The following is a 25,770-nucleotide window of genomic DNA, read 5'->3' as shown; positions in this document are numbered from 1 at the left end:
GAAGTGACACCACACAGGGGGCCGCGGAAGGCGGGCAGAAGGGCGGGAGCTGGAGCAGTTCCGGCTCCGAGGGGGCGGGGCGGGCGAGGGCGGGGAGGGAGGGGGCGGCACCGCCGGTCGGCTCCAGTCGCCTCCGGAGGGAAGAAGCAGAGGACGCCGGGTGCGCAGGTAAGCAGCCGCCGGGCGGGCTGCGGGCGAGGGGCGGCCTCTGACAAGGGCTAGGGGCTCGGGGCGCCGGCGGGCCGTGGGGCCTTCTGGACGGGGACGCGACGCCGCGCAGCGGGCTGGGCCGAGAGGGGCGGAAGGCTGCAGGGGCCCCGCGCCCGTGTTAAGACGGGTCTGGGGGCTTGTTAAGACCGACCTGGCTCTCCCGGCCCCCCCTCAGACCTCGGCGCCCCAGAAACGCACGCTTGGGGCTCCGCCGTCTCCGCGGGGAGGACTGGAGCCCTTCTTGAACATCCCCGCCCGCCCCCAAGCATTGACCGGTGCCCATTGTCAGCAAGTTCTTCAGCCCCCGCCTCATTCAGGTATTGTTTCCGAGGCTTCCTCTTCGTTGCCGTTCGCCTGGCGGTTTGCAGAGCGCTTCTCTCATACGCTCGCTTAATCCTGGGTGTGTCATACCAACGATCAGGAAACTTGGGTTTTCGAAGCATCTGTGGGCAAAACTGCATTCCTTGAGAAATGTTGAAGGCTCCTGATCCCGCGGGAACCTGGGTGAAGAACTTGGGCTGTTCTGGTCGTCTGCGCAATCGTATTTCTGCCTTTTGGGAGGCAACTCCTGCAGAGGCGGAGCCGGCTCTTAAGTTAGTCAACCTCGAAAGGCCTGGGTGCCGGTGTTCGATGGCCCAGAAGCCAAATGTCCTGGGTTAGAATCCTGGCACTGACACCTATTAGCCCAGCCACTTTGAGCCGGCCACTGCCCTCCCCGAGTCCACGTTGCCTCCTTTGCCCAGTGTCAGTGGATTAAAATCTTATGTGCATGGATTTATTAGGAAGATTAAATGATATGAGTAGGGCACGAACCTGAACAGAGTCCTGAAACATACAGCTGTTTAATCCCAGTGAATTAAGACGAGCAGTTTAAGGAGTGAAATATTTACTGTCTCAGCAACTTTCATGAATGCCTTGGAAATACTGCCCAAAATGTTGGTAGATGGAGAAACATCTGATTCCGCTTTCCACAACCACCTTTTCGTTTTAGAACCAGGGTGCTCTGTATGCAGTTGCTTGGATTGTTGATTCCCCTAATTCCTTGTAGACTTACCCCAAGTATTCTCAGTAACTTAGATTCCCTTGCTCTTCACTCAAAAATTTTGTTAAGGTCTGTTAAATGAACGTCACCACAGTTGATGATGTGAACAGTATCAAGAATCAGGCAGAACCTTCAAGGAGTTTATGTTCTAAAGTGGAAGGTCATTGGGCATGGTGGTGCCTGCTTGTGGTCCCAGCTACTCTGGAGGCTGAGGCGGAAGAATCGCTTGAGCCCAGGAGTTTGAGGCTGCAGAATTGCATTCAGGCTATCCATAGACTGCCTGCAATTTCAAATATCAGAAAGGATCTTACGAGCTACGATTATGCCACTGCACTCCAGCCTGAACCACAGAGCAAGACCCTGTCTCTTTAAAAAATAATAATAAAGTGGAAGTTTGTTCATTTATTCAGTAAATGTTTATTGATTGCATTCTGTGTGCCAAGCACTGCTCTAGGTGCTGGGGATACAGCAGTGAACAGATAAGTCTCTTCCTTCCCGGAACTTACGTTTTATTGAAGGGAGGAGAAACATGAACTTACGTTTTATTGAAGGGAGGAGAAACATGCAATCAATGAGTGAATAATATGCTTTGTGGTGATAAGGGCTGTTGGAAAAACAAAAGCATTGTAAAGGGGATGGAGATGGGGAAGAGAGAAGGGACTTGCCATTTTTATATGAGATGGTAAGAGACATTCTCTTATTTAATAAGATTACATTTTAGCAGAAACTTGGAGAAAGCTGGGAAGTGAGGCACACGTATACCTGGAAGAGTTGTTTTCTACGCAAGGGGAACAGCAAGTGCAACGTGCTGTCACAGGAGAATGCTTGATGAGTTTAGGGAACATCAGGAGTGAGTGAAGGAAAAAGTAGAAGCTGGGCAGTTGGGGGCTGGGGGCGCAGAGGAAGCACATCATGTAGGGCCTCCTGGGCCTTTGATAAGAACTCTGGAGCCGGGCACTGTGGCTCACTCCTATAATCCCAGCACTTTGGGAGTCCAAGGCGGGCAGATCACTTGAGGTCAGGGGTTCAAGACTAGCCTGGCCAACATGGTGAGACCCTGTCTCTACCAAAAATATATTAAAAAGTAGTCGGGTGTGGTGGCATGCACCTGTAATCCCAGCTACTTGGGAGGCTGAGGCAGGAGAATCGCTTGAACCCAGGAGGCGGAGGTTGCAGTGAGCGGAGATTATGCCACTACACTCTAGCCCTCCAGCCTGAGCAACAGAGTGAGACTCTGTCTTTAAAAAAAAAAAAAAAAAAAAGAACTTTGGCCTTTACTCTGGGTGAGGTGGATTTAGGAGAGAAGTGACGTAATATGGCCTCAGTTTCTATGGGATCATGCTAACTGCTATGTTAAGAATAGTCTGATGTGGAAGTGGGAGGACCAGAGTGAAAACAACAAAACCAGTTAGAAGGATATCGTAGTAGTAATCCAAGGAAAAGATGACAGTGGTTTGGACCAAAATGGTAGCAGTGAAGATGATTAGTTAGAAGCTGTTGGATTCTGGATATATTTTGAAGATAAAACATGTTTGCAAATAATAATTCTAATATTTGCCATAAAAGGAATATAAGCAAGGTGGTGTGAAAAGTCAAAGGTGGGATCTTATCCGGCAATAAATTAGAATAGGCTTTGGAAGGTTTGAAATAGACTTCTGACAAATAGATACGATTTGAACTTCTTTCAGCAGCTATTAAATAAGTGGTTTCTTTTTCTTTTTTTTTTTTTTTTTTTTTTTTTTTTTTTTTTTTTGAGACGGAGTCTCGCTGTGTCTCCCAGGCTGGAGTGCAGTGGCATGATCTCGGCTCACTGCAAGCTCCGCCTCCCGGGTTCACGCCATTCTCCCGCCTCAGCCTCCCAAGTAGCTGAGACTACAGGCGCCCGCCACCACGCCCAGCTAGTTTTTTGTATTTTTAGTAGAGACGGGGTTTCACCATGTTAGCCAGGATAGTCTCGATCTCCTGACCTCGTGATCCACCCGCCTCGGCCTCCCAAAGTGTTGGGATTACAGGCTTGAGCCACCGCGCCCGGCCAGTGGTTTCTTTTTCAATATACAGTTGCATTCAGGCTATCCATACAGTGCCTGCAATTTCAAATATCAGAAAGAAAAATTAAAACGAAGGTTTTGCGATAACAAATATGCTCTCTTCAGAGTATTGTGTGTAGCCTTGTAAACTTTATGCTTTCTAGGAGAAATTCAGTATAAATATCCAGGTTTAGGACCTGTCATCATGATGTCTTTGGCTACAGTAGGGAACAAACTCATCCCAATTCACAGTGCCGTTTTTGTGTTTTGTGAAAGACAAAGTTCCTGTCACAAAATGTTAACACCTTGCATTACTTGAGGAAGATGAAAATAATTACCCTGGCCAGGTGTGGTGAAGCGTCCCTCTAATCCCAGCGCTTTGGAAGGCCAGTGCCGGGAGGATCACCTGAGACCAGGAGTTTGAAACCAGCCTTGGTGCCAGAGCAAGACCCTATTTCAAAAAATAAAAATAAATTTTAAAAAGAAGAAAATGATTACCCAATCGAATATTGTCAGCTTATTAAGAATTATATAAAAGTTTGAAGTGACAGGTGAGGGCCTGTATGCCAGAGGCTAGATGGGTCATGGCAAAATAATTGTCCTTCAGAGAAATCTGTTAACATGGGAAATGAAAGAAAAGCCAAGGAGATGCATTTGACCTTTTTTTATGACTTGCACCTGAGGTAACAGGAATCTGCTGTCAGGGCTCCATGCCTTATGGCTCTTGGAGGAAGAGCAACACAGCAGCAGCCAATCCCCTACATAATGTAAAGAGCACGTAACTTGGAGGCACGTGGCTTGAGCTTCAGGGCAAGGCTTTCATCTTGAAAGATAGTGTTAAATACTTTTAATAGAATAGATGATATTTCTTCAGCTGTTTGCCCAGCACAGTTCTAAGCACTTGCCATGAATTCACTCATTTAGTTCTCTCTATACACTTAAAGGTAGATGCTATTTTAGCATCAGTTTAAAGAGGAGGAATGTGTAACTGAGAAAGATTAAAACATCTTTTTCTGAGTCACAGAGTAAATTAAGTGGCCGAGCTAAAATTCTAGCCCCAGTCAGTCTGCTTGAGAGCCTGTTAACTATCACACCTTACTGGCCCCTTCTTGTTCCTATTGAGAAGATTTTCCAGGTTGTAGTGTATGGTACAGATAAAGGTAATCATGATTAAGATACTGTATCCTGCCCTCAGCTGACTGTTACAATGTCAACCGAAAGGTCAGACTTTGAAGGTGAAAATTTGCAGTCTCTGTAAAGCTCTTGAAATCTTTCTGGGACTGTTCTTTTGTCAGGCTAGGTATATATGACTGTCTTTACCCATTTTTTTGGTCATCAAGGTCAAAGCTCTTTGATGCTCTGAACTCGTAATGAAACAAAATAGTCTAATAAATTAGGAAGTAAAGAATCAACGATTTAGTAATCAGTGTCATAATAACCAGTTTTATGAATCCTCCAAAAACACAAACACCCGAACACCACCCAAAAATTATGCCAACAGTTGGAGAAAGAGCTGGTTCCTAAATAATTTGTGTATGATGTTTTCAGGAATCATTTATGGAAACTTTACATCAGGTGATACAATCTACCAGAATAAATAATAGCAAGTATAAAGTATTCCAATTTTTGTCTCTTTGCTAGAAAGAGCATATTGCTCAGGATCTGGTAGAGATCCTGAAGTTTAAATGGAAAGCAGTGAGGTTTTCTACTTCATGTCTCTGTAGATATTGATTTATGTTTGTTAGAATGTACTTTAAATATAGTGCCAAGTAATACTTATTTCCTAGAGGATTATATAGAAATAAGAAACTGTCATACCTGGATTTTTGTTTTTTTTGTTTAACATTCCATTTTTGAGTGTTTTTTCCTAGAGTCTCATTTATAGTTTCTGGTTTCAAAGGAAAGGTTTACAGGATTGTATTGCTACACTTTTTTTTTTTTTTTGAGACAGAGTCTCACTTTGTCACTCAGACTAGAGTGCATGGTGCGATAGCTCATTGTAGCCTCAACCTCCCAGGTTCACCCGATCCTCTTCCTCAGCCCCTAAGTAGCTGGGACTACAGGCTTGTGCCACTATGCCTGGCTAATTTTTGTGGTTTTTGGTAGAGACAGGGTTTCACCATGTCGCCCATGCTGGTCTCGAACTCCTGGCCTCAAGCAATCAACCTACCTTAGCCTCCCAAAATGCTGGGATTACAGGCATGAGCCATAGCACCCAGTCAGTGTTGCTGTTTATTTACAGTTTGTAAAAACTCAAATTAACCCTGTGTATTTCTTTATCCTGAGTTCCCTCCTTAATCAACAAAAGCACTGCTGTGGTTTGGAAATGGTTTGGCCCCACCAAGCCTCATGTTGAAATTTTATCCCCAGTGTTAGAGGTGAATCCTGGTGGGAGGTGTTTGGATCGTGGGGGTGGATCCCTCATGAATGGGTCGGTGCCCTTCTGAGTGAATGAGCTCTCACTCTTAGTTCCCCTGAGAATTGGTCTTTGAAAAGAACCTCCTCTCTCTTTCTATCTCTCTCTGTATATGTCTCCCTCCCTCTTCCCTACTCCCTTTTTCTCTCCCACTTCCCCTCCCTCCCTCCCTCTTTCACCATGTGATCTGCATATCCCGGCTCCCCCTCTGTCATGAGTGGCAGCATCTAAGGCAGAAAATTGGTACTGAGAGTGGAGTGTTGATATAAAGAGACCTGAAAATGTGGAAGCAGCTTTAGAACTGGGTAATGGACAGAGGTTGAAAGAGCTTGAAGGGCTCAGAAAACAGGAAGATGAAAGAATGTTTGGAACTTATTAGAGATTGGTTAAATGGTTGTGACCAAAATGCTGATAGAAATATAGACAGTAAAGGCCATGCTGAGGAGAGCTCAGAGGGAAATGAGGATCTTATTGAGAAATGGAGCTAACGGGACCCTTGTTACACTGTAGCAAAGAACTTGGCTGCATTGCTTCCATGCCCTAGGGCTTTATGGAAGGCCCAACTTGAGTGATGACCTAGAGTATCTGGTAGAAGAAATGTCTAAGCAGCAAAGGGTTCAAGAAGTGGTGTGGCTTCTTTTAACAGCTTAGGATCAAATACGGGAGGAAAGGAATGATCTAAAGTTGGAATTTAAAAGGAAAGTAGAGCATAAAAATATGGAAAAATTGCAGCCTGGCCTTGTGTTAAAGAAGGAAAGAGCACTTTCAGGAGAAGAATCCAGTTAGTTCAGATAAAAGGGAGCCAGATGCTAATAGCCAAGACAATGGAGAAAAGGCCCTCAAGGCATTTCAGAAATCTCCTAGGCCGTCCCTCTCATCGCAAGTCCAGAAGCCTAGAAGACAAGAATGGTTTCCACAGTCAAAGCTGTGGGCGCAACTGTCCTTTGCCACCTTGGAATGCAGCTCCCTGCATCCTGGTTGCTCCAGCTCCAGCTGTTTCAAAGGGCTCCAGGTACTCAGCTCAGGCTGCAAGCTGTATGCCTTTGCAGCTTCTATGTGTTGTTAGGACTTCAGGGCACAGAATGCAAAAGTGGCAGAGGCTTGGCAGCTTCCACCTAGATTTTAGAGGATGTATCAGAAGGCCTAGGTGTCACAGAAAGACTCTGCTAGGATGTTGCCAAGCAGAAATGTGGTGTTGGAGCCCCAATGGAGAGTCTCCACTGGGGTATTGACTAGTAGAGTTGTGGGAACAGGGATGCCATGGGGACCACAGAATTGCACAGCCACTGGCAGTGTGCACCCTCATCCTGGAAAAGCCTCAGGCATTTGACTCCAATTCATGAGAGCAGCCACAGGAGCTGCACCCAGCAGAGCCATGGAGATGAGACTGCCCAAAGCTTTGGGAGCCCACCCCTCACCCTGCTGTGCCCAGGATGCAGGACATGCTCAAAGGAGATTTCGGAACTTTAATGTCTGCCCTGATGGGTTTCAGATTCTCATAGGGCCTCTTACCCTTTTCTCTAGGCCAATTTCTCCCTTTGGAAAACAGCATTTATCCAATGACTGTTCCGTCATTGTATCTTGGAAGTAAATAACCTGGTTTTTTACTTCACAAGCTTATAGCTATAAGGAACTTGCCTTGAGTCTCAGATGAGACTTTGGACTTTTGAGTTGGTGCTAGAACAAGTTAAGAGTTGGGGCCTGTTGGGAGGGAATGGTTGTATTTTGAATATGAGAAGGACATCAGATTTGAGAAGCGAGGAGTGGAAGGCTATGGTTTGGATATGGTTTGTTTCGCCCCACCAAGTCTGTTGGGAAAATTTCATCCCCACTGTTGGAGATGGGGCCTGGTGAGAGGTGTTGGGGCAGGGTTGGGGCAGGGTGGGGTGGGGGTGTCAGTTTGAGGTGGGAGAGGTGTGGATCTCTCACGAATGGCTCTGTGTCTTTCTCCCAGGAACGAGTGAGTTTTCTCTCTCAGTTTCTGACACAACTGGTTGTTGAAAAGAGCCTGGGTGTCTTGCTCTATCTACCTACCTACCTACCTACCTGTGTATCTCCTCCACCTCCACCCTTTCTCACTGTGTGATCTTCACACACTGGTTCCCCTTCCACCATGAGTGGAAACAGCTGGAGGCCATTGCAAATGCTGGCACTGTGCTTCGTGTACAGCCTGTGGAACCATGAGCCAAATAAACCTCTTTTGTTTATAAATTACTCAGCCTCAAGTATTTCTTTATAGCAATACAGAGAGACTAAGATAAGCACAATTCTGTTGTCTAGATTTATAATTACTAGAATATATATATGTTTGTGTCATTACTGAAAATGGGGTGCAGAATAATTTTATAAACTAGTGTATAAATGGGAAAATAGGCCGGGCGCGGTGGCTCACGCCTGTAATCCCAACACTTTGGGAGGCTGAGGTGGGCGGATTATGAGGTCAGGCGATCGAGACTATCTTGGCTAACACAGTGAAACCCCGTCTCTACTAAAAATACAAAAAAATTAGCCGGGCCTGGTGGCAGGCGCCTGTAGTCCCAGCTACTCAGGAGGCTTAGGCAGGAGAATGGCCTGAACCCAGGAGGCGGAGCTTGTAGTGAGCTGAGATTGCGCCACTGCACTCCAGCCTGGGCGAAAGAGCAAGACTCCATCTCAAAAAAAATAAAAATAAAAATAAAGATGGGAAAATAGCCATTCTTACTTGAATTACAAATACTTTATATTTGTGATACTACACATGATTCTGAATTAAAATTTGTTATTTAAAATATATATGTCTGTAAGCTATTGAAAACAGATTAAATGTTATGTGTTACAGAAAGCAGAGGTTAAATTGGGTTTTAGCTTTGCCTAAATTCTAAATGTTGCTGATAATAATTAATAAACTTTATTCATCTTTACTTTCAAAACAGTTGTTGGAAATGCAGATAAATTCAGAGCTCTTGTTTTATTTGCAACTGATGCTACCAGTTATTTTAAGTGTCTGAATAATAGCCTGATTTCTCTAAGAAAAGGATTTCTGCTTCCTACACCCTATACTTTCCAAAGGATCGCAATTTTTAAATTGTTTTTTCTTATTGAAAACAATCATTTTCTTTTCACCATAGGAAAATTCGAATGTTAAAAAATTAAAACTATCAATAATCTTTTGTGTTTGTTTGTTTTGTTTTTTTGGGGGACAGAGTCTCATTCTGTCACCCAGGCTGGAATGCAGTGGCACGATCTCAGCTCACTGCAGCCTCTGCCTCCCGGGTTCAAGAGATTCTCCCGCCTCAACATCCCCAGTAGCTGGGATTATAATGGCCAGCTAATTTTTTCTATTTTTAGTAGAGATGGGGTTTTGCCATGTTGGCCAGACTGGTCTCGAACTCCTGACCTCGAGTGATCCACCTGCCTCAGCCTCCCAAAGTGTTGGGATTACAGGCGTGGGCCACCACACCCAGCCAAAACTATCAACAATTAATTTTTGACAGAGCAATAGCATAACTGAAGTGGAAAGAGTTGCAAAAACTTAGAGAAAGCCTGACTCAGCCCTAACCTTGTATCCTTTTACCAGCTCCTGCCTCTGCTTTTTAACTTTATACTGCCAGACACAGTGCCTGAAATTTTCATCTTCTTGAATTAATTCCTTGGGTTAGGGCTATACTTGTCAAACTTATTTTTCATGGAAATAGTCCTCACTCAGATGTACCTTTTAGAGGCAAAGGAAACCCTAGACGCGTAGGGGTGTAACCTAAAGAGGATATGACTTGAGATATCCAAACATTTGTGTACTTTTTCATTAACATTCTAGGCAGTTTTGTAATATTTCCTGATATTGATATAGTAAGAGCAATGTGTATGTTCCAAGAATATCTGCCATGTTTGTCCTGAGTCTTTGTATACTCCTTGTCACAGAGCCAAGTATCACACTTGAGAAGCAGAGAGTTAGAATTTTCTCTGTGTTTTATTCATTCAGAAAATATTCAACGAAGTCCTCCTTTATGCCAGACACTGTGCTAGTGATATGTATATCACAGGCTCCCATCTTCATGGATCTGTGGTAGTACAGACACAAAAATTATTTGCCGTGAGGCTTAAGTACAGCAGTACCAAAACAGAGATACTGTTCAGGAAGATACAGTGATTGACCATCTTGAGATCAGATACAGAATCCTGAAATAGGTTTGTCTGAGCTGAATTTTAGAGGTCTAAAGGTCTTCAAAGTAGCGTTAAAATAATTTTTTTCAAGTTAAAAACATGGATGCCATAAAACATATGGTGAGCATGTGTCAGATGCATTTAATTCATTAACGAAGGAAACAGCAAGACGGTAAATGTTGGTTCAGAGTGGTATAGGAGAGACTAAAGTCAATGAAAGAGAAACCAATAAAACAGGCTTGCAAAGTTAGCTCAAAACTGATTATTGGAACTTCCCCTTAAGGCCAAGATAGACTAACAAGGACCCTCTCACCTTAGTTTAAAAAAAGAAAAGAAAAGAAAAAGTGGGCAAAATATATGAAACAATGTTTTCAAGACTTTTGAGCATCAGGTAATGGGCAGTAATCCCTGAGAAGCATGATACAAATATGGTGAGCCTGTTGCCCCAGTGTATTGCCTAAAGCCAGTCATAGCACTGGAAAGAAAAAACCATGTAAAGCCTGATGGTCTCCCTGAATTGAGGACATAGAGCTAGAAACCCAAGAAGGCCAAGGCAGCTAGGACAGAGAGTCCTAGGAAGTAAATAGCTTCACAGAAAGCAAGGACTGTGAAGATATACAAAGGGTCTCCCTCCAGCATGCAGCTGAATACTGATTCACGGCTGTGAGTTCACTGCCCTAGGCTGGGGAAAGAACTACCAAAAAGAATTAGAGGAGGGGCCAGGTGCGGTGGCTCACGCCTGTAATCCCAACACTTTGGGAGACTGAGGTGGGTGGATCACTTGAGATCAAGAGTTCGAAACCAACCTGACTAACATGGTGAAACCCTGTCTCTACTAAAAATACAAAAGTTAGCCAGGCACGGTGGTGGCTGCTTGTAATCCAGCTACTCAGGAGGCTGAGGCAGGAGAATCACATGAACCCAGGAGGCCAAGATTGCAGTGAGCTGAGATAGTGCCACTGCACTCCAGCCTGGGTGACAGAGCAAGACTCTGTCTCAAAAAAAAAAAAAAAGAAAAAAGAGAGGAGGATACTCAGCTTGGGACTTTCTGAAGCAGAGGCGATATGAAAATTATAAATCTCCTCATTTCTTTGGAGCCTAAATTGCTGGATCTTCCTCTTTATTGGATAATATCAAATCATTTTCCAAAGTGTTGTGCCAGTTTACACTCCCACTCAGTGTCTAAATGTTCTCTGTTCTGCGTCCTCAATAATACTTGATTTAGAAAATTTTTCATGCGTAGACTCAAAAAGGAAAATGTTTTACCAATCTGCAAGATGTTAAATGTTACCTCATTTTTTTTTTTTTTTTTTTTTTGAGACAGAGTCTCACTCTGTCGCCCAGGCTGGAGTGCACTGGCTGGATCTCAGCTCACTGCAAGCTCCGCCTCCCGGGTTTATGCCATTCTCCTGCCTCAGCCTCCCAAGTAACTGGGACTACAGGCGCCTGCCACCTCGCCCAGCTAGTTTTTTGTATTTTTTAGTAGAGGCGGGTTTCACTGTGTTAGCCAGGATGGTCTCGATCTCCTGACGTCGTGATCTGCCCGTCTAGGCCTCTCAAAGTGCTGGGACTACAGGCTTGAGCCACCACGCCCGGCATGTTACCTCATTTTAATTATTTCTATGATTTCTAACTGTGAGTGTATTTTCATGTGTTTAGTAATCGTTTCTGTTCTTCCATTAAAAAAAATAATTAGAGGAAACAATTTTCTGAGCTAAAGCAGGACCAGGGATAATTCTCATATCACACAGAATAGAAACCCTCGTGATTCATAGGGCACTGGGTAGAGTACTCAGAAAGGTTTTGCCTCTGTAATGGGACAAAATTAACTAGAGATTAAATACAGATCTTGTTTAAAAGCAAGACCCAGAAGGATCAAGCTGTTTCCAGATAACTACCTCCCAAGACAATGCTCAATAATATTTATTACTTTTTAAACTTTTTCTCACCATGTGTCTAGCCAAATGAATTCAATAATATTTAAAATAATATAAAAACATTCAGCACCAAATTCACAATGTCTGGCATCCAGTCAGAAATGACCAGGCATGCAGAGCAGCAGAATATAACCTATAATTGAGAAGAAAAATCTGTCCGTTGAGACTAACCCAGAAATAATACTTGAAATTAGTAGGCAGAGGGCCGGGCGCGGTGGCTCAAGCCTGTAATCCCAGCACTTTGGGAGGCCGAGACGGGTGGATCACAAGGTCAGGAGATCGAGACCATCCTGGCTAACCCAGTGAAACCCTGTCCTTACTAAAAAAAAAAACCAAAAAAAAACTAGCCGGGCGAGGTGGCGGGCGCCTGTAGTCCCAGCTACTCGGGAGGCTGAGGCAGGAGAATGGCATAAACCCGGGAGGCGGAGCTTGCAGTGAGCTGAGATCCAGCCAGTGCACTCCAGCCTGGGCGACAGAGCGAGACTCCACCTCAAAAAAAAAAAAGAAATTAGTAGGCAGAACATTACAACACTTATTACAGCTGTATTTTATATGTTAAAACTAGAAAAAAGATTGAGCAAATTAAGCAAAGACATGGAAAATGTGTTTAAAAGATTAAAAGACACAAATAGAATAGATACTGAAGAAAAGATTAACAAACTTGAAGACATATCAATAAATCAAAATGAAACAGAGAGTGAAAAAAATACAGCAGTGAGGAATGGGACACCTTCACTTGGACTAATATACATAAAATTAGAGTCCCCAAAGAGGGTAGGAACACATAAATGTTTGAAGAAATAATGGCTAGAAATTTTCCAAATTTGTTGAAAACTATAAACCTATAGATTCCAGAATCTCAATGAAACCTAAGGAAAAGAAGCATGAAAAAACTACACCAAGAGGAACAAAGATAACAATGACATCAAATGTCTCATGGGAAACAAGACAAGCAAGGTGATAGTTGAGAAACATCTGTTTCATTTTTTTATTTTAGAGACACAGGCTCTTACTATTTTGCCCAGGCTGGTCATGAACTGAGCTGAAGCAGTTCTTCCACCTTAGACTCCCCAATAGCTGGGCCTGCAGGTACATGCTACTGCACCCAAGAAGCATATTTAAAGACTTGAAAGAAAAAAAAAAAAAAACTGCCAACCTAGGATTCTCTACCCAGCAAAAATATCTTTCAGAAATGAAGGTGAAAGGGAGACTAGTTCAGACATAGGAAAGATGAAAGGATTCATCAACAGCAGACCTACACTACAGGAAACGTTGAAAGAAGTTATTCAGGCAGAAGGAAAATGATACAGATAATACATGTAGATATAGGCCGGGCGCGGTGGCTCAAGCCTGTAATCCCAGCACTTTGGGAGGCCGAGACGGGCGGATCACGAGGTCAGGAGATCGAGACCATCCTGGGTAACACAGTGAAACCCTGTCTCTACTAAAAATACAAAAACTTAGCCGGGCGAGGTGGCAGGCGCCTGTAGTCCCAGCTACTCGGGAGGCTGAGGCAGGAGAATGGCGTGAACCCGGGAGGCGGAGCTTGCAGTGAGCTGAGATCCGGCCACTGCACTCCAGCCTGGGTGACAGAGCGAGACTCCGTCTCAAAAAAAAAAAAAAAAAAATACATGTAGATATAGATCAGTACAAATGAAGGAGCACAAAAAATGGTAATTATATAGTTACATATAAAATACTTCTTATTACCTAAATCTCTGAAAAATAATTGACTGTTTAAAGCAAGAATATTATTATGAAGTTTATCATTTATGTAGAAGTAAAATATGTGACAATAGCAAATGCTACATAGTAGTAGTGTCTTGTAAAGTTCATATACATGCAATAGTATAGTATTAATTGGAGGCACATTATGATAAAGATGTATACTATAAGCTTTAAAGCAACCACCAAAAACATGCAACAAAAAATATAATAAGAACCAAAGGATATAAAATAGAATCCTAAAAAGTGGTTAATTCAAAAGCAAGGAGGAAAATAAGGAAAAGGGAATAAAGTACAGATGGGACTAAAAACAAATAGCAAGATAGCAAATTCGCACTCAACTATATCAATAATCACAGTAATCAAATTAAATGTAAGTGGTCTAAACACCCTTAGTCCATTTTCAGTTGCTTATAACAGAATACCTGAAAGTTGATAATTTATAAAGAAATTTATTTCTTATAGTAATGGAGGCTAAGAAATCCAAGGTAGAGGGGCCACATCTAGAGAGGGCCTTCTTGCTGGTGCGGACTCTGCAGAGTCCTGAGGTGGCACAGGGCATCACATGGTGAGGGGGCTGAATGTGCTGGCTCACATCTTTTCCCCCTCTTCTTGCAGTGCCATTAGTTCTACTTGCATGGTAACCCATTGAACTGTTAATCCGTAAATGGATTAATCCACTCTTTGGGAAGAGCACTCATGACCCAGTCACCTCTTAAGGCTTCAGTTTTTGGTGCTGCCACGTTGCATTGGAAATTAAATTTCAACATGAGTTTTGGAGGGGACAAATATTCATACCATAGCACACCCCAATTAAAAGATAGAGGTTGCCAGATGGATAAAAAAGCAGAACCATACTACATACTGCCAATAAGAAACCTATATTAAATAAAAAGATATTTGTATTTCCGTTCCCAAGACCTTAAAACAGCCTATTATATCAAAATCAAATTCCTCTCTCTAGGTGTCAGCACGCTGTCAAATTGAGCCATCCCTGCATATCCTTGTACTTTAGCCCGACTAGTTCCTGCCACACCCTGTGCTGACCCTTGCTTATGTTTTGTTCCCTACGCAGAATTTTTCACAATTCTCAAGACCTTTTTGCTTATTTATAACTCTTTATTCGTGCTCATGCCAGACCAGTTTTGACTGACCTGTCCCCTTAGTCAAGCCCCATCATAACTAACCATTGTCATAGGTTATAGAATGTCAAAACTCTTAGAACAGTGAAGAATTTTCTGCCCATTTACCTTATTTTGTAGATGAGAACTCTCTGAGACCAATGAGATTATGTGGCCAACTCAGGTTCATACAAGTTTAGTGATAGTGTAGCAGGACCAAGACGTATCATTGTTTTCTGTAATTATCTGCCACTCACAATTAAGTATGTTTGGGGAGAATAGTTATGATGTGTGTGTATGGCATTAATATTTGTGCAAATATTTTATGTGCCTGTCTTCTTTCCCAAATTAGACTGTGAGCTACCAGTAGACATCTTTTATTAGTATTCTAGTGCTTTAAAAAATGCTGGGTATGTAGGTACAGAGTGGATTATGATATTTGATTAATAAACCTAGAATCTGAGTAGACAAGATTATAAAACATAGGATAATGATTCATTAGTTTTTACTATTTGAAACGATGATTGATTCCTTTATGTACAGTAGTTAGGATTCAATTATATCTCAATTTCCAGATTTTGCTACTCATATAAAGTTTGATTCAGTGCCTTTACATCCGCTGAGATTTTTCAGCCTTAGTATAAACTCTGCTTATTATATTATCTGCAAGTTTTCACAGAGGTCTAGACCTGTGCCATCTGATAGAGTGGCCACTAGCTATTTAAGTTTAAATGAACCAAAATTAAATAAATTTTTAAATTCAATTTCTCCATCCCAGTAGCCAAACTTCAGATGGCTATTAGCTGCTGTATTGGAGGACAACAATAAAGAACATTTCCATCATCACAGAAAGTTCTGTTCATCTAGAATTTCTTATATGATGATAAATTGTTTTGTGTACAAAAAGGGAAAGCAAAGATTTTTACAGGATTCACATTGATGAGTCAACCATTCTGGTAACCTGATGGCAATTCTAAAGTGTCAGTAGTAATTCCAGTGGTTGTTCCTTCACTGAAATGGGCCTGTATTTTCTCATCCTCAATGGTACAGGCTTCTAGTCAGGTACACAGATAATCCATTGAGCAGAAAATATATATTCCATCTTTACCTTCCGTTTAAGTGTGTATTTATATGTCTTAAATATTTTAATTGTGGTAGAATATTTATATAAATGCTTATAATAAGGTATCTGCTCAAAATATTTTTATCTTCTGGGGTACATAATCCAAAGTGTGGAAGCTGCTTCTCAAGTGTCTGTCAACATAGCAACCTAGCTGCTCACTGCTCTTCCTCTGTAACTCCTGTCATCACAGTTAGCTGTCGTCACCAGCTAACTGACTTCATGGTTTTTGTCTCTTTTCAGACTCCTTGAGAGAGAATCTGATTAGCTAGACCACCATCCGGAAGTAGTTGGGCAAAGCTCTTGACTTAAGACATAAATAAACCCCTTGCCAACCTTGAGATGGTGCCTTTAATTGAAATACCCATCCCCAGTACATTTTGCTATGATGATGCTGGAATTAAAATACAAAGCATGAAACCCATGATTCAGAAACCTTTCCAGAGAAGGCAATGGGCTTGGCAAGTATTCTAGACCTCCTTTTAAGAGAAGCATGTACTGCCTAGCACCTTATGTTGCCCATCAAATGTGTTCACTGAAAATAAATTATGGCCAAGCGCAGTGGCTCACACCTGTAGTCCCAGCATTTTGGGAGACCAAGGTAGGAGGATTGCTGGATCCCAGGAGTTCAAGACTAGCCTGGGTAAACATAGGAAGATCCTGTCTCTCCAAAATATAGAATTACCCAGGCCTGATGGCACCCACCCGTAGTCCCAACTACTTGGGAGGCTGAGGTGGGAGAATCATTTGAGCCCAAGACTGTGCCACTGCACTATGGCCTAGGCGACAGCAAGATCCTGTCTCGTAAATAGATAACTCTCCAAAAAAAGGAAGAACAGAAAAAGAAGTCATTTGAATGTTTTTATATATGTTAAAGATTGAGGAAGGTATCATAAGCTGAGGAATTCGGATGTCCTCTAGAAGTTAGAATAGGTAAGGAAACAGTTTTCTTCCTGAAGCCTCTAGAAGGAATACAGACCTGCTGAAATCTTGCTTTTAGACTTCTCATCTCCAGAACTGTAAGAGAGTAAGCGTGTGCTATTTTAAGCCACTAATTTGGTAATTTATTATAGAAGCAAAAGGAAACTAATTGATATCCAGATTCTACAAAGCTTTTATTAAGCACTTTCTACATGACAGGCACAAAAATAGTCATCATCATCATCATCTGAGCTCCATTTTCTAAATCTTTTTACCCTCATAGGGCTGTTGTAGAGCTAAATCAATCACTGCCTTTCATCATGGGTAGACTCCTAAATCCAGTAGAATGCTTTCTGTTGCCAGTAAGATAATAGGAATTTGTTGGCTCCAATAACTGAGAAGTGCAAAGGCTGGGAAACCAGAGTGGACTCTGGCCGCATTTCTCTGTGAATCTCTTGGCTCTGTTTTTTTCCGTTGTCAGCATCGTGCTTGGGCTAGTGGCCCCATCTCAACGTGGCTGCCTGGAACAGCTTGGGCTGTGTGCTGTGACTGAACTATTCTGATTAAAGTGACCAGGAAGGTCGGGCGTGGTGGCTCATGCCTGTAATCCCAGCACTTTGGGAGGCTGAGGCAGGCAGATTGCTTGAGGCCAGGAGTTCAAGACAAGCCTGGCCAACATGGTGAAACCTTGTCTCGACTGAAAATACAAAAATTAGCCAGGCCTGTGATCCCAGCTACTCGGGAGGCTGAGGCAGGAGAATGTCTTGAACCCAGGAGGCAGAGGTTGCAGTGAGCCGAGATCACGTCACTGCACTCCAGCCTGGGCAACAGAGCGAGACTCTGTCTCAGAAAAATAAAGTGACCAAGAGGAATTTCAGGTATTAATTAGTTTGGAAGAGCCTGTATCTGGGGATTGGAGTCAATCTCAGCCAAATTGCTTGGTTACTTTACTTAGTACGGGAAGGGGGCATTATGGTTGCCCTTGGAAAATATGGGTGGTCGTAGGCAGGGAAAAGGATATTGGTAAATAATCAAGAACCTGTTTCAACCAACAAAAAACAAGTTGTAATCATACCTTAAAATAATGGCTAAAAATGTTATTTATGTAATGCTCCATTACTTTAATTTGTATGTGTCATCAAAAGTTCTAAATTGTATGTTACTCAAAGACATTTCAGGGAAGGTGTCTTAAAAGTTCAGTCTTAGGAAAGGTGTCTTCCTCCTTTTTTGCAGCTCGGTGCTGATTATTACAACTGTTTGGTGACCTACTTCACCGACCTGTGAGGATTTCTTCCCTTTAAGTACTGGATTCTTGATCTTTCTGCATCATCAAAGTCCTAATTGCAATGAATTAGACTCTTGCTTAAAAAAAAAAGCTTTATAAATGTAAAACTTTCTCATATAAACATCTTTTTATGTAATGATCGTTATTTCTGACATCTCTAATTGAAGTTCTTGATAACTGAAGCAAAATTAAGATGTTTGATACTCATGGTGTCAAGAGATTTATAGTAGTCAGTCATTTCTAAATCTTCAAAACTAGTAAAAAAGAAAGGGCTCATTTTGTATATATAAAACCAAATATAATCTTAAGCAGTATACTGATTATTTTTGGAATAAGGTAAAATTTGGAAAACTAAATTTTTTTTCCTATATAGTAAGTCAATTTGAGCTTTCAGTTACCCGACAGATTGCTCCAGCAATAATTGGTAATTTTATAATTAACTTCTGTTTGTAGCGAGTGACTAATTCTGTAAAATGCTATGAGAGACAAGATAAAGTCTTTAAAACATATTAATTGAAATAGCATTGGAGGAATACATTATACATTTGCTATGTAATTTTTTGAAATAGCTTTACGTATGTTATAAGTTGCCTTCAGCAAGTAGTTTTGACTTTTGTAGTGTGGAAATGACATTCAGCTGTAGGAACTCTAGCTTCTTAAGATTTTGCTGATAATTTAGAGCAGTGGCTGCACAGCAAAATCACTCAGGAGCTCTGAAAAAAATAACTCGTCTTCCAGAGATTTTTGATTTTGATTTTGTTTTTCTGCAGTGAGGAAAATGTATCTATAATTTTATAAGCTCTTAAAAGTAATTCTACTGACTAGCTTAAAGAATTTTGAATATCACTATCTTGAAGGATTTTGAATATTACACAAATAGGGCATAACTTGGAATAGCGATGGACTGTGTAATGTACCAGATCAGTGGTTTAAATAAATGCCCAAAAAATTGTCCATATTGTCAGAAAAAAATTGAGACTTCTTCTAAAAAAGCATTTAAGGGTCAGGCGTGGTGGCTCAAGCCTGTAGTCTCAACTGCTCAGGTGGCTGAGGTAGTAGGATGGCTTGAGCTCAGGAGTTCTAGGTTATGGTACACAATGATCACACACTGCACTCCAGCCTGGGCAACATGGTTAGACCTTGTCTCTTAAAATACAGTGAGTTTATTACCGTTTATTACCAGTCTAATCTAACTCCAGTGTGGTTAGGGGGTGGGACTAGACCTTGACCACAGTGTTCAAGTAGATAGGAAATGAAGGTTGATTGAATACGTGAGTGAATGAAGAGTTATGCTTCATTCACGACGACATATGCTTAATCCATATCAGAGAAGTGAAACTTTACTTTTAAAACCTGCCAAGCAAAAAGAAAGCACAATAGCTCACCATAGTTTGTTCTATAAAGCCTTGTTTACATTCCAAAGCACTTTCACATTAATTAACTTTTCTCATTCACACATTTCAAATTTTAACAATACATTTAGCCAGGAAGATCTCTTTTAACCCCAGTCACAGAAAAGCTAAAACCACATAGCAGCCTGGCAGTAATATTGGATCCAGTTAACATGAAAAATTAGAAATAATATTTTTCAAAATATAACATTTGGGTCACTTCAAATTAGTGGTGAAAAGGTGGGTTATTCAGTAAGTGGTGTTGGGACAAGTTAGCTATCCATCTGGAAAATAAAGTTATGCAAAATAAATTCCAGATGGATGAAAGAGTTAAATTCAGATACAACGAGAATTTAGGGGATTTTTAAAATGTGATCATGGGATGGGGAAGGCCTAGAGCAGAACCCCAATCTAGAAGTCATAAAAGGAACTACTGAGTGGTAGTATACTATGGTAGGTAAAGACTTGCCGTCTGATTTCATGCAGTTTAGATTTATTTCCATTTCTGCTTATTGCAGCTCTATGATCTTAGAACTAAAAATATCCTATAAACATCCAAAAAGATGTTTACTCAAGGAAATAATATTACAACAATGAGCTATCATTCTTCACCTCTTAAATTGGCAAAAATTTAAAAGAATTGGAAAGAGGTGAAAAAGTACAGTCCCTCATATTCTGTCAGTGAAGTATAAGTCATACTGTATTTTTTTGAAGGGCAAATTGGCAGTATATATTAAAAGTTAAAATAGGTCAGGCGCAGTGGCTCACGCCTGTAATCCCAGCACTTTGGGTGGCCGAGGCGGGCGGAGCACAAGGTCAGGAGTTCGAGACCATCCTACCTAACACGGTGAAACCCCGTCTCTACTGAAAATACAAAAAAATTAGCCAGGCATGGTGGCAGGCACCTATAGTCCCAGCTACTCAGGAGGCTGAGGCAGGAGAATGGCGTGAACCCGGAAGGCGGAGCTTGCAGTGAGCCGTGATCGCACCGCTGCACTCCAGCCTGGGCAACAGAGCGAGACGCCATCTCAAAAAAAAAAAAAAAAAAGTTAAAATAAGTATGTCCTTTAACTCAGCAATTTCAGTTCTAAATATCTGTCCTAGAGAAAAATTATACATTTTAAAATATGTACTAGGATTGTTACTGAGGCATTATTCAAAATAGCTAAAAATATATATATATATTCTAAATGCTTATCAATATGGAAATTGACCTGTTGGGGGTAAGTGGAGAAGGGAGATTCTTTTTTTGAAAATCTATAGGTGTCTGTGATTTTGCTGTGAAAAAACACTAGAAATGTTTTTAGATAGTATTTTTCCTAAAAATTGTTAGCTAGTGTTTTGTACTAAGTAGCAATTGTAAGGCATGGCTATTTTTAATCAAATGTAGTATTTTGAATGTCTTCCTATAAACAAATTTTATAACTGCTTTTTTTCACAGAATGGAAACAGACTGTAATCCCATGGAGCTAAGCAGTATGTCAGGATTTGAAGAAGGTTCAGAGCTTAATGGTTTTGAAGGAACTGACATGAAAGACATGAGGCTAGAAGCTGAAGCAGTTGTAAATGATGTTCTCTTTGCCGTTAATAACATGTTTGTCTCGAAAAGCCTGCGGTGTGCAGATGATGTGGCCTATATCAATGTGGAAACAAAGGAAAGAAACAGATATTGCTTAGAGCTCACTGAAGCAGGGCTCAAGGTAACTCACTTCTCTTTTTAGAAAAAAAAAATATGTCTTCACCACTTTATCAAAAAGAGAGGTATTGGGGAGGGGAAGAGTGTTAAATGAGAACTGAATATTCAGTAGCTTCTAAATTTTTTTAAGAAAAACTTTTTACCTAGAATTTTTATTAATTTTAAAGGCTTTTGATCGATACAGGGAAACCGAATTTTTTTGAAAAACATTTGATTTGCAGGGTGTGACTTTGTTTTAATCATGACCCCCAAAACTAATTTATTTCTCATCTATAGCTGAATGTGTTCACCAAAATTATATATACATTCTCTGCATTGAATGGGTTTTGCAGTTATTGTGTTGAAAAGATCTTTGTCAACCCCTTGGAAATGTCTCTTCTGTTAAAATAACGTACTTGACAACACTGTTTTCCAACTCTTAGATCAGAAATAAATCAGAGCAGAACATTCCGCCCCCAGATTTCCAAGAGTGTCCCATTAACCCTTTATTATGAGTATCTCTTTATTATGAGAGCTCTTCTAGGCAGATTAACCTTTCCATTCTTTAAACCAAAATCATGAGTTTAGAATAGTAGAAAACATCACCTGAGAGCAACTTTTAATTAAAAAAGAAAAAACTATAGGACAGGCCTGTGGACTCTTGCCTGTAATCCTAGCACTTAGGGAGGCCAAGCTGGTAGGATCATTTTAGGCCAGGAGTTCGAGACCAGCCTGGGTAACATAGCAAGACCCTGTTTCTACAATATATATTTTGTTAATTAGCCCAACATGGCAGCACTTTCCTGTAATCCAGCTACTTGGGAGGCTTAGGAGGGGGACCATGTGTCTGAAGTTGCAGTGAGCTAGAATTGGGCCACTGTACTCCAGCCTGGGTACACACACCCTGTTTTAAAAAAAAAAAAAAAAAAAAAAAAAAAAAACTGTTATAAAAACCTTTGAGCTACTGAACAACGGGATAGACATTAGAAAATCTAAAATCTAGTTTTAACCTTACTAATCAATGAATCTTCAGTCTTAACAAATGTCATACATTTCTGTGTTTCTATATTTGTTCAAATTGTACATTATCATAAGGTGGTGAGCTAGGCCTACCTAAGCAAGTAAGAATGTCACATGATATTATCTTAAGTACATAAACATCTCTTTACTTCACTGGATTCAGTTTGCTGAAGATGAGTCATGTATACTGTATATTCTTTGATGGAGCAAATTGCAAGGCCAGCATCTGTGCTACCCTCAATTTCCTCACAGCTGCCACAAAGATAGCTGCTTAACTTTAAGCATAGTACCTGAATTAACTAATTTTTGTGCACTTCTTTTCACATCCTTAAATTTGTACTAAAAGCTCAGAGTGTTTAGAGGCGAACCCTAAATCAGAAGTAGAGATAAATGACAGAATTAGTAAGCTAATTCTGTCTTGTGTTGGTTAATTCTAAGTTGGCGCTGGAGAGATACAAGGAGTTCTGATCAGAGAGTCAGCAGTCTTAAATGTGAATTTAAATGATCTTAGGTGAATCTGTCTACCCCTGAGAGTTCCTACTTCTTAATCTATAACTTGGAGATGTACAAAAACTTAAAATGATTTGGGGAATGATTATATGATGGTGTGATACAGAAAAATCTGAACCATTTGTAAAACTTGACATGTAGTAGGTGCTCAAGTATTTGTTTTTCAGTCTGATTCAGTTAACATTTATTGAGCAACTATCCTGTGTCAGAAATTGAAAATCAAACCATGAATAAGACATGATCCCTGTCCACCAGGAAGATCACAGTCTAACAGTGATAAGAGGAAGAAGGCAAACTGAACTGTACTCCACTGTAGAGAGTACAGTAATCGAGCATGGATCTGAAGAGGTGTGATTCATTTTCCTTAGGCGTCTGCTTCTGCTTTTCATTTAAAAAAAAAAAAAAAAAACTCAGCTTCTATTTCTAACATAAACTTTCACCTTCTATGGCTTAAGTAGATGTCATAAAAATTTAGGATTTATATAGGGAATGTACAAACTTAAGTCAGCAAAAACTAAATTAATTTTGCCCTATATTGTGATGGTGAACCATGATATACCTTATAATCTTGTCAAAAAGAAAAGTTGTAGCTGTGGTCACAGGAAAAAAAAAAAATCACCTCTCAGCCTTTTGACTTAGATCAGTTGGAGTATCTCTTCTTATCAGTTTAATATCTGTTATATCCTCTATGCAAGGACAATATATTAAATGGATTTTTGGAGCAGGGAGATAGAATAGGCTTTTGCTCCATTCACTTCACTCATCGACCTGGTATTGCAATACTTCCAGAAATAGTGTACCCCTACCAAGAAAAAAGAAAACACAGTAACATTCCCTTTTATCTCACAGAGTTGAGCATTTATTCCCTGTCAGATAAGAAATATATTAGGTGAAAGTGGCCTTTCAGATTACTAATAATAAAGCTAAGCAGTTATTAAAATGAATAATTAAACAAATTATTAAACCAATTAATAAAACAGTTATTAAAATTAACAACTAATTATTAAAACTAAATTGTTAGGAATAATTTCTATAATTCTATTTATAAAAGGAGTAAAAAATGATAAAAATATGAACCAATGATATATTACCTATTACAAAAATATGAACTAATATATTACCTATTACAGTACTTAATATAGTGGACCCTCAGTATATGTGGAATTAAATAGGGTAAATAATAGATACATGTTTTAGAATATGAAAATAAAACGGTTTTTGTGTAGCTTTTCAAATTCTGCATTTCCTTGAGATTCTAAGAAAAACCTTTTAAATTTTAAAGAAAATTCTATAGGGAGCATTTTAGTGGTGGTGTTTCTGTGTTACACATTGTAAGTTGCTGAAGTATTAAAGGTTGTTTTTAAAATGTGCATACTCTGACATTGATTGAGAAATAGTGTCACTCAATAATTATCCATGTATCTGGTGGTCTAGTGGCTAGGAAAAAAAAATAATTTTTTTTTTTGAAAGGATAGTTACTCACGTAAACACTTGGATTTTGTTTTCTGTACCAGCATGAAAACTAATGAATTCACTGTTGCATTTCTCTTGTAGGTGGTAGGCTATGCTTTTGACCAGGTGGATGATCATTTACAGACTCCCTACCACGAAACAGTCTACTCCCTGTTGGATACACTCAGCCCCGCCTACCGGGAAGCCTTTGGAAACGCACTCCTTCAAAGACTGGAAGCTTTGAAAAGGGATGGACAGTCATGACTACACTTTTTCCTTTCAGAGGGGCTGGTGCTGGTACAGAATGTTGATATAAAGCTTGAAATTCTTGCATATGGTCATAGAAAATGCATCTTTGGTTTTGTGTTTTTATCACTTGCTTTCAACTTAGGCTTTTGGCTCAGAAGATTATTGAATAATGATTTGTCTTAGTTTCTGTTTCAGTAAGGGAATTCTGAGGCCGTTGCTATGATACCATCATTAAGACATTCACATGTCTTCATATAATATCTCTTCATTTCAAATCCTAATCAGTATTTCATACTCTTATTACAGGGCTTTGATGCTGCTAGCACTGTCTTTTACATAGGAAATTCTAGATTTGCACAGTAATAGAGGAATTAGAATTACCTAACTATACACTTTGATTCAACCTGCTAAATCAGGGGTTCACTACTAGCTTGGAGAAACTTTGTAGTAATTAATTGCTACTAGCCTTATTGGAAACAAATTATCAACTAGTTTCCCCTGCACAAATTTTGAAATTCACTGCTTCACTTAATCTATTTATATTAGAAATAATGGATTAATAAAGATTAATTATATATTACTGAACTAGTATTAAATGAAAAACAGGGACTGAAATAGTTCTGTATTCCGTGTTTGCAACAGCCAGCCAACTAAGCAGAGGATAAACCGTTAGCAATGAATGTAATAATTACTCATTTCCAAGATATCTAAGCACATAAGCAAATACAGGAACAGACTTCATTCTTTTTCTTAACAAAAAGCATCTTCAGTGTGTGATTTAAAAGAAAGAAGATTCTGGTTTCCTAGAAAACAATATTTTGGCCTGTGTTGATTCTTATTCTGAATGTGTGTTTACATAATGTACAGTATATATTCAGAAAGTATTTTTGCTTCAACATTTACTTTCTATGATGTAGTGCTTTGGTATTCCCACAGCACCCCACCTTCCCCAACAGATGTACAGTGTTCTGTCTCCATGCAAAATCTACAATGTAATATGAGTGCATTGTATGGGTTTGAAACCAAAGGATGAATGAAGCATTCAGAGACTTAATATTTGAAAAAGGGATACTCAGTATTTTATATTTTATTACAGGTACTGATATTTATAAATTTAATAAACTGTACCATGCTGCCGCATGTTTTCAAGTACATGTTGAACAATAAGGATTGGGGAGTTGTTTTTTAATGGTCACCTAAAGCAGCTGCTGTAGAAATGTTGAACTAAAATTTTGCATCTGGTCACACCTTCATGCATTTGTCATTTGCAGATATTTTTCCATCATTATTAAAAAATAGGAACTTTTAGGCTCTGAAGATCATGTGGACCAGAGCAAATTAAAGTTCAGTTTGTGTCACAATTCATTGCCAGACTTCTTTGGAATGCTTTGTTTGATGATGTATATTCATTCTCAGCTTTATTTTCAGATGCTTAACTGGGCAATGAAGTCTAACTTCAGGTTGAACTTTCTCATGCTTAATCTCAGGCTAAATGTAAATGATATTTGTAAAGTTTGAATAAAATTCAG

The 25,770-nt window shown here is 40.2% G+C and overlaps 1 protein-coding gene and 1 non-coding gene across 4 annotated transcripts; both read left to right on the top strand.

Moving 5' to 3' along the window:
* Positions 1–35: 35 nt before the first annotated feature.
* Positions 36–24,342, top strand: GSKI (GSK3B interacting protein). 3 transcript variants are annotated; one of them, XM_011717061.2, is made up of 3 exons: positions 36–168; positions 20,777–21,035; positions 24,095–24,342. In XM_011717061.2, exons 2-3 carry the CDS (start codon positions 20,778–20,780, stop codon positions 24,254–24,256), a joined length of 420 nt encoding a protein of 139 aa, XP_011715363.1. In that variant the 5' UTR covers positions 36–168; position 20,777; the 3' UTR covers positions 24,257–24,342. The 3 variants fall into 3 exon arrangements, with proteins under 3 accessions (XP_011715363.1, XP_011715364.1, XP_011715365.1); XM_011717062.3 differs by lacking the exon at positions 36–168 and adding an exon at positions 386–527; XM_011717063.3 differs by lacking the exon at positions 36–168 and adding an exon at positions 1,911–1,934.
* Positions 23,155–23,345, top strand: LOC112424232 (U2 spliceosomal RNA). The gene has a single exon (XR_003014952.1). It is a non-coding gene; the product is annotated as a U2 spliceosomal RNA (small nuclear RNA).
* Positions 24,343–25,770: the final 1,428 nt, after the last annotated feature.

This window comes from Macaca nemestrina, chromosome 7 (genome assembly GCF_043159975.1).
Source record: "Macaca nemestrina isolate mMacNem1 chromosome 7, mMacNem.hap1, whole genome shotgun sequence".
NCBI classification, from domain to species: Eukaryota; Metazoa; Chordata; class Mammalia; order Primates; family Cercopithecidae; genus Macaca; species Macaca nemestrina.
Note: the sequence above shows the minus strand (reverse complement) of the source record. Positions and strands in the feature narration are given on the sequence as shown.